Genomic DNA, 8,778 nt, shown 5'->3' with positions numbered 1-8,778 from the left:
ATGGGTACAGGCGAAACTTACTAAATTCAGAATACAAATGTCTACATACAGTAACTAAGAAAATGCCATGAAGGCTACGTCGAACAGTTTGATGAGAATATTTCAGATTGTATATGAATCCCACACATTGTACCCCTTGACTGCACTAATGTACACAGCTATGATTTAACAATAAAAATAAAAAATAAAAAAAAGAAAGGGCAGGAGGCCAGAATGATCCCTGTGGTGATGGATTAGAGTTGAAGACAGCAGTATGAGTTCACATTTAGCTTAATATAGATACATATGTTTACATATAGAAATATGTAACACCCCCAGGAGCACATCTAGCACTCAGATCTTGGTTTCTTTCTTTCTTTCCTTTTTTTTGAGACAGAGTCTCACTTTGTCACCCTCAGCAAAGTGCCATGGTGTCATAGCTCACAGCAACCTCAAACTCTTGGGCTCAAGTGATACTCTTGCCTCAGCCTCCTGAGTAGCTGGAACTATACGCGCCCGCCATGGCATCTGGCTATTTTTAGAGACGGGTTCTCACTCTGGGTCAGGTTGGTCTCGAACTCCTGAGCTCAAACTACCTGCCTAGGCCTTCCAGAGTGCTGGGATTACAGGTGTGAGCCACTGTGCCCAGCCCCTACATCTTGGTTTCTAATAGAAATTTTCCATTAAAAAAGAACCAGGCTCCTTGGAGAAACAGCTGATTCTAGGCCTGGGGTTGAAAATATAAAAGTTAAGCTTGGAGCATTTGTAGTGATAGATAGTAGGGAATTCCTCAAAGACAAATTCCCTTGCCTTGAAGAGGCTGGGGTAAAATGTCATAAAGATCCAAAAGTGAAAGACCTCCCAGTGGCCAAAACTGGAATAATTTGAGCAACAAAACAAAGTATTGGATTATAGCCCAAGTGTAAAATCCATACAGATAGGTACCTTGACCTGGGACTTTCTAGCCTCCAAACTATGAGAAGTAAATTTCTGTTGTTTATAAGCCACCTAGTCTGAGGTTTTTGTTATAGCAGCCTCGGCTGACCAAGACAGAGATCTAATAGAAAATGGCTCAATACAAGGGACAGAGAGCCCATTTCTACTGGAGCCTATGAACCGTTATGAAGGGGGAAAAAGCCATGGCCTTATGACTTATAAAATTGTCATTCATTAGAGAAATGAAACATAGCTGCTTTTAACCTTTTAGAACATTCAAGTTTCTATATTTATTAAATAGTTAAATATACTTTTGTTCTACTGATAGACAAATACAAAGAGAGAAGCAGGGCCATAGTTGTAGTTAACAGTTCTAGAAAACAGAGGAACAGATTTTTTACCAGCTGTATCTTGAGGCTTTTTAAGACTCTCCCTGTAAACCTTCTACTTTTCAGTATTTGCCCTCAGAATTGCCTACTGTTGGGCATTAACAACAGCGAATGCAGTTGCGTCTTGTGCTTACTGTCTAAAACAGGGGTCCTCAAACTACAGCCTGCGGGCCACATGCGGCGGTGTGATTGTATTTGTTCCCATTTTGTTTTTTTTTACTCCAAAACAAGATACGTGCAGTGTGCACAGGACTTTGTTCATAGTTCTTTTTTTTTAAACTATAGCCCGGCCCTCCAACGGTCTGAGGGACAGTGAACTGGCCCCCAGTTTAAAAAGTTTGAGGACCCCTGGAAAACCTTAGGCCTCCCCAAATCTGAGGACATTAAAGCTCTTTATCCCAAAGTCATTTGATTAGTCATATAGGGACCTCTTTGAGAAAGGATAATCTGTGCTGTGAAACAAAGGTGTCACCCCAAATTTGTCACAGGTGTGACTCTATTTACCTGTTTCTCAGCTAATTGACCCTAACTCCAAACGTTAAAGGAGTCAATCATTGCTAAGCAAGATAGGTGTTCCTAAAGTCAGGTGGTCGGAAGAGTCGGGGGTTCTGTGCTTTCTCCCTGTCTATCCAAAAAGCCATATAGCTATATGGCTTTTTTTTTTGTAGAGACAGAGTCTCACTTTATGGCCCTTGGTAGAGTGCTGTGGCCTCACACAGCTCACAGCAACCTCCAGCTCCTGGGCTTAAGCGATTCTCTTGCCTCAGCCTCCCGAGTAGCTGGGACTACAGGTGCCCGCCACAGCACCCAGCTATTTTTTTGTTACAGTTTGGCCGGGGCTGGGTTTGAACCCGCCACCCTCGGCATATGGGGCTGGTGCCCTACTCACTGAGCCACAGGTGCCGCCCAGCTATACGGCTTTTTAAAGCAACTTTCTATCATGTAATTCCCCCATTTAAAGTGTGCAGTTTTGTAGTTGTTCACTACCTATGGAGGGGCTGGCGGGAGTGGGGGTGTGGAAAGGAAACTCTCACACTCAGTTATTTGTCGTGCAATAAGTGATAAGTGCCGAGGTTCAGAGAGGCAAGCAATTCACATGCTCAGAAATCAGCAAGGAAATGCTGCACCAGTGAAGACCTCAGGGGTCTTTTATTGAGCATGAAAATTGTATACATGTAAACACAGCACAGAACAAAAAGTTAATTATAAACAAAAAGAAATTCTAACCTCATCACTCAATGTAAGGATAAGAGTCATTTTTTACCATGACAATAAAGAACAAGGAAGTGATAGGAAAAAGCAAATGAGAACATCTTAAGACTGTCACATAATCATAAGGTGGTCAGACAGTTAGAAAAGAAATGGGTACAATGCTTAGGGGGTAGACTTTGACTTCCTTGACTTTCCCTGGGTCCCATTCTATAACGGGAAATGCCCAGCAGATCTTAATTTCTAATCGCTAAACATTCTGTTTAAACCCCCAAGTTGTTCCCAACCCTATGCTCCATACAGCTCGGGGTGGGGCGTGGGAGGCTGAGGTGGGGGTTGGGGAGGGGTGTCTGAGGAATCCGGGATCTTGTCAACCAACTCTCTGGAATGTCAGTTTAAGCTATATTCTGGCCCTGATCTTTTGCCCATATCTCTAACTCACGCAATTTAATAATGTTTAGTATATTCAAAGTTGTATAACCATCACAATTGGTTTTTTATTGTTTGTTTGGGGAGTTTTTGGGTTTTGTTGTTGTTCGAGACAGAGTCTCACTCTGTTGCTCAGGCTACAGTGCTGTGTTGTCAGCCTAGCTCTCAGCAACCTCAAATCATGGGTTCAAGCGATCCTCCTGCTTTAGCTTCTGAGTAGCAGCGACTATAGGCCCCCGCCCAACCCCTACTAATTTTTCTATTTTTTGTAGAGACAGAGTCTCACTTTACTGCCCTCGGTAGAGTGCCATGGCGTCACACGGCTCACAGCAACCTCCAACTCCTGGGCTTACATGATTCTCTTGCCTCAGCCTCCCGAGCAGCTGGGACTACAGGCACCCGCCACAACGCCCAGCTATTTTTTGGTTGCAGTTCAGCAGGGGCCGGGTTCGAACCTGCCACCCTCGGTATATGGGGCCGGCGCCCTACCCACTGAGCCACAGGCGTTGCCCCACTTCATTCCTTTAATAAAAAGCAGTCAGCTGCACAATATTCCACTGCATGGATATGTGGTAGTCTTCTCTTATCCATAGTTTTGCTGAGGTTTCAGTTACCCAAGGTCAACTGTAGTTTGAAAATATTAAATAGACAATTCCAGAAATAAGCAGTTCCTAAGTTTTCAACTGTCTACACTACCCACCTGTTAGTCACTGGGTAGCAGTCTCAGCGACCAAATCCACTGTGAAGGTAGCACAGTCCTCGTGTTCTAGTCACTCTTATTTTACTTCGTAATGGCCCCAAAGGACCAGAGTAGTGATGCTAGCAATTCAGATAGGTCAAAGAAGCCATAGAGTGCTTCCTTTAAGCAAAAAGTCATACGCTGAGGTTGATAGGATCTATGGTAAAAATGAATCTTCTGTGAAATTGTGAAGAAAGAAAAAGAGAATCGTGCATAGTATATATAAGGTTTAGTCCTACCTGTGGTCTCACGCATACGCTGGAAGTCTTGGAGTACATCCCTGCTGACAAGGGGGATCTCCTGTAGGCAATGTAAGTACCTCCCTGGGGGATGCAGGGCCCAGGAAACACAAGACAGGCAGCCTCTGCCCTCACGGAGCCCAGAGGAAATCCAGTGAGATTTCCCCTCCTTGTCCTGTCCCTGCCCCTGGTAGAAGACCCTGACTTGTGTTGCTCAAGATGCAACAAAAATGCAAATGGACAGAGGAGATGGTATTTTTGTAGTGAATTCTTATTTTATGTTTCCCTGACATCTACTTTGAATATCCAGTAAGTTGGAAGGTTCTCAGTTACCCTTGACACAGTTCCTAGTTCTCATCCTCTTCCCAGTTCCTCAATGTGGCTTCCCCCTGGTGACCACCTTCCTAGGGGATAGCTTAACCCATCCCCACCCCCACCCCCACCCCCTCATATTCTGCATGGACTATACAGACATGTTGCAATGACCACCTTTTTTTTTTTTTTGAAACAGTCTCACTGTGTTGCCCTCCATAAAGTGCTGTAGCGTCATAGCTCACAGCAACCTCAAACTCTTAGGCTTAAACTATCCTCTTGCCTTAGCCTCCCAAGTAGCTGGGACTATAGGTACCTGCCAGAATGCCCAGCTTTTTTCTTTATTGTTGTAGTTGTCATAATTGTTTAGCAGGCCAGGGCTGGGTTCAAACCTGCCAGCCATGGTGTATGTGGCCAGCACTCTAACCGCACAGGCGCCAAGCCGTAATGACCCCTTTTCAGTCACACTATGACCTCCTAGAACTCACACCTGCTTGCTCTAAAACCACCAAGCAAAACCCCCATGGGAAACCTTTTTGGATAATACCCTGGACCCAATAAAGGCATGAGCCCACATAATCCCTGACCTGTGTGTGGCCTCCAGGTGTGCTGTGTATGCCCCAGGATGTGTAAGTAACAAACTTATTTCCATCTTGTGTCTCCCTTGGTCATTGAAGGGGCGCTCAACACCTGAAAGACCCTAAACTAAGACAACTTTTGATGAGTGAGGAGGAGAAGTTGAGGAAGGCTTGAGGAAAAGGGGGCACTTCAAGGTACACCCTGAGGATCTGTGGAGATGAGAGGAAAGGCATTCCAGGACAAGCAGCAAGGCCACAGGAGGCTGCAAGTCCAAGGGATGTAGAGGAGAAGAGAACATCAGAGCATGGAGATGAGGCTGGAAAAGACAAATTGGGGGCAGCTAGGAGGGACCAAGAGCATTCAGCCATGAAATCAGGGGCAGAAGTCAATACCCACGTTCCATTATAAATCTTTATTTTTTTAAGATTTGAACATAATTGCAGAATGATACAAAAGCAATCAAAAATCATAATTTTTCTAAAAATAGTTTTCCATTTGGAGCCTACAGTCCTCTTCACTAAAATCATTCTGAAGAATTAAAGAGGTTTTAGCTTCAAATTTCTCCAAAGATTCTTTCTGCGAGGGGCTACAGCAGCCTCCATCAACTTCTTGCTCCTTAAAACTAATGAGCAAAAAAAACCTCCTAAAAGCATATATGCGTTACTGTTCTCAACACGGCTTTACCCACCCAAATTTGTAGTATTTCCAGAGAAGACTGGGTAAGTAGGTAAAGGCAAAAAAGCCATCCTGTGAAAGGAAAGCCTGGAGTGAGCCTGGAGTGGGCTGGCAGCCTTCCCCAGGGGGCCTCGAGCAGTGGGGGCTTCCCTTTCACGCCACCTCTTCGGTCTCAGATTAGTACACATTCGAGGGATGGTGTTCACACTTAGAAAAGCACCCAGAAGGCAGATCTTCAGTAGTGACCAAGGCACACGTTGTCCATGGTCAATTTTATCCTGTAAGAGACAGGAAGAAGAATTTGGTGGACTTTGTCAACCCTGACGAAATGAAGACAAGAAATTAAGCCCTGCTCCCACATGGAGCAGGTGGTCATCCGGACAGACCCACCCAGCAACTGTCACTGAGAATGCAGCTTTTCTGGATTCCACTGGCAAATGCTTCCAGAACAAAGCTGGAGGTGGAGGCTGCCAGAAGCAAGACTGCCCACTTGCAGAAGAGGACAGCACTGCCGTCCCCTTCTCCTTTCAGAATGGCATGGACCTTTCCAGTGCCATGTGCTGATTTACCTGTGAAGTGGGTAAGGTTTTTCACAAAGGTTGACTAGCACGTACAGATATTTCAGCGCGTACTCATACTGCAAGAAAACAGGACAGAATCGGCCATCATTTCGTCATACGATCAACGCTTCACTTGGGAGTACTCTACTTTTATAATTACAGAGGCAAAACATCTTGGACAATAGTTCTCAACCTTTTTGGGTCCTGGATCCCTTCCTACCTATTGATAATCTGGTGATATTTACAGACTATCTCCCAAGAAAAATGCACAAGTGCACGGGTTCACATACAACCTTGAGGTTTAGCAGGCCTCCTAAAGTGCTCTTGATCCCAGGTTAGGATCCTGATGGAGGGCTCCCTGTGGCTCTGCTCCCCTCTAGTACCTGGGGCCCCTGCTGCGAGTCTGACTTTTGCTTGTAGGAACTTAACCCTGGAAGGGGCACAATGACATGAGAGACGGCTGCTGCCAGATGGGTTCACACCAGGTAAGACTGACATACCAGGATTTTTTTTTTTCCTAGTTTTTGGCTGGGGCCGGATTTGAACCCGCTACCTTCCGTATATGGGGCCAGCACCCTACTCCTTTGAGCCATGGGTGCCGCCCAATACCATGAATCTTTATCTTGAAAAAATCTTCAGGGAACCTAAGAACTCTTATGAAGATAAAGGAAGAGATTCACTTTGTGTGACTCCAAAGGGCAAAAAAAGGAAGACTGTGGAGAAAAGTACAGTTCTCTCAGCTGCTCAACTCTGCCCCAGGGTGAAAACAGCCATGGACAACAGGTTGCCAAGCAAGGCATAACTGTGTTCCAATTTTATTTATGAAAACAGGGTATGAGAGGGAAATGGGCTGTGGACAAGATTTGGTCTGTAGACCAGTCTGCTACCCTTTCTCTAGAAAGAGCTAAGCATCACAAGGTAACGACCAACCCTGATATTCCACAATCTGCAGAAACTTAGTATTTTCACAATAAATCTTAGGGAGGTGTCAAAATAGACGCTGAAGGGAGAAAATGAGCAGCTAATATGAGAGGTAGGAGGGAGGATGGAGTTTAGCAGGGACAGCAAAACTTCAAAGAAAACTAAGCTTCGAAGCAGAAATGAGAGCAGTCATGTAAGACTCTGGTAAACCCTCCCACCCCCTGGGACAAGAAGAGTGTTCTAGGGCCAAACTTATGGTCCATGAACTTGGACAACCTTCATGCTCTCTGAAATGAGCCCACTGTTCCCTCAGCCTGCATGGAACCAAATAATGCATTACAAGGTACTGCATCGGATATGATTCCAAGGGACGATATGAACTTAGCTGTTGGCCCCAGGAGCACAGCCTGGGCTACTCACCGTGGAGGAGTGCCAGTTGAAGCAATGTGTGCGGAAGTGCGCCAGGGCTGCTGGGTAGCAGCTGTGATCTGTGAGCGAAGCTCTCTCGGTCAGAAGCCTCTCCACCTCAGCTGAAGATTCTGCCAGCAAGGAGACAATCTTGTGCACGGACTTCTCAATGAGCTTCTGAGCCTGGGAGAAACACTCCATCAGAAAGGACCTTACTGGACCCACGGATGGTTTAAAGACTTCTCTCCACTCGGCCCCCACCCCAATAGATGCCAATAAATGTGTTCTGAGGAAAGCCAAAGAGATGTGCAGACATGGATTCCGTGAAAGCTAAAAAGATCTTGCCTCTCAGAGATTTTTCTGGCACGATAAAGATTGAGTTTGGCCGCTGTGAAGAAAGGAGGTTGGAGAATCTGAGCCCCAAAGCAGACTCCTGTCCCGTGAAGCCCACTGTGTGCTTAGGGCACATTTGCCCATTCAGGAAACCATTAAATGGTTAGGTGGCAGGGTACAGTGGGAGACATCTGTTTTCTTCCCAGTTGTGAAAAACAGCATTGTAAGAGAAAGAAGCGTCTATGTCACACAAGCGCTCTGTCCCACCCGGTCCAGCCAGAGCTTGTTTCCTTACATCTGAATTCCACAGACTCACTGCCCACTGTGTGTTACATAAGCAGGTCCCCAGGAGCTCCCATGGGCTCAGTGATGTCTTCCCTTTCTTAATACATTAACTACCGCATTAGAAATTTTTTTTTCCTGGAACCCAGGGTGTTTTATTAGGTCAAGATAGTTCACAAGATGTGTGAGTTATGTGTTTCATGAGGCCCTGGGCTCAAAACTAGCATAAGTTAAATACAACTCACATGGCAGTTAATGTGTTAACTACATAACTTTGCAATGCTGGATTTTCTTCACATATTTCAGCCAAAACAACAGTGAAAGCAGAAGCAGGTACAAGAATCTGTCTTCTATTATGCTAGATGTAACAGATTTGCAGGCTGAGCATGGTAGCTCACACCTGTAATCTTGGCACTCTGGGATGCCAAGGCAGGAGGATCGCTTGAGTTCAGGAGTTCGAGACCAGCCTGAGCAAGAGTAAGACCCCATCTCTACTAAAACAGAAAAATTAGCCCGGCGCTGCGGTAGGTGCCTACAGTCCCAGCTACTTGGGAAGCTGAGGCATGAGGATCACTTGAGCGCAAGAGTTTGAAGTTGAGGTTGCTGTGAGCTATGATGATGCCACAGCACACAAATCTAGGGCAACAGAAATAATAATAATTTATTATTTGTCTCAAATAATTTATAATATAATCTCAAAAATAATAATAATAATAAATAAAATAAAAGATTTGCAAAAATGTAAAGCAATGTCACTCTTCTTACCAAAATGGTTTTGTTTGGTTATT

The 8,778-nt window shown here is 45.1% G+C and overlaps 1 protein-coding gene across 2 annotated transcripts in view; it reads right to left on the bottom strand.

The window, feature by feature from the left end:
* Positions 1–5,589: 5,589 nt before the first annotated feature.
* The window catches only part of LGMN (legumain), a 40,777-nt gene continuing 37,588 nt past the window's right edge, over positions 5,590–8,778 (bottom strand). For both annotated transcript variants that reach the window (XM_053600951.1, XM_053600952.1), the window contains exons 12-14: positions 7,388–7,558; positions 6,056–6,123; positions 5,590–5,764 (exon numbers count right to left, since the gene is read on the bottom strand). In XM_053600951.1, coding sequence (XP_053456926.1) covers positions 5,722–5,764; positions 6,056–6,123; positions 7,388–7,558 — 282 coding nt within the window. In that variant the 3' untranslated portion in view covers positions 5,590–5,721. The remainder of the gene's footprint in view (positions 5,765–6,055; positions 6,124–7,387; positions 7,559–8,778) is intronic.

Source organism: Nycticebus coucang, chromosome 9 (assembly GCF_027406575.1).
Source record: "Nycticebus coucang isolate mNycCou1 chromosome 9, mNycCou1.pri, whole genome shotgun sequence".
NCBI classification, from domain to species: Eukaryota; Metazoa; Chordata; class Mammalia; order Primates; family Lorisidae; genus Nycticebus; species Nycticebus coucang.
This window is presented reverse-complemented; position numbering and strand designations above follow the sequence as displayed.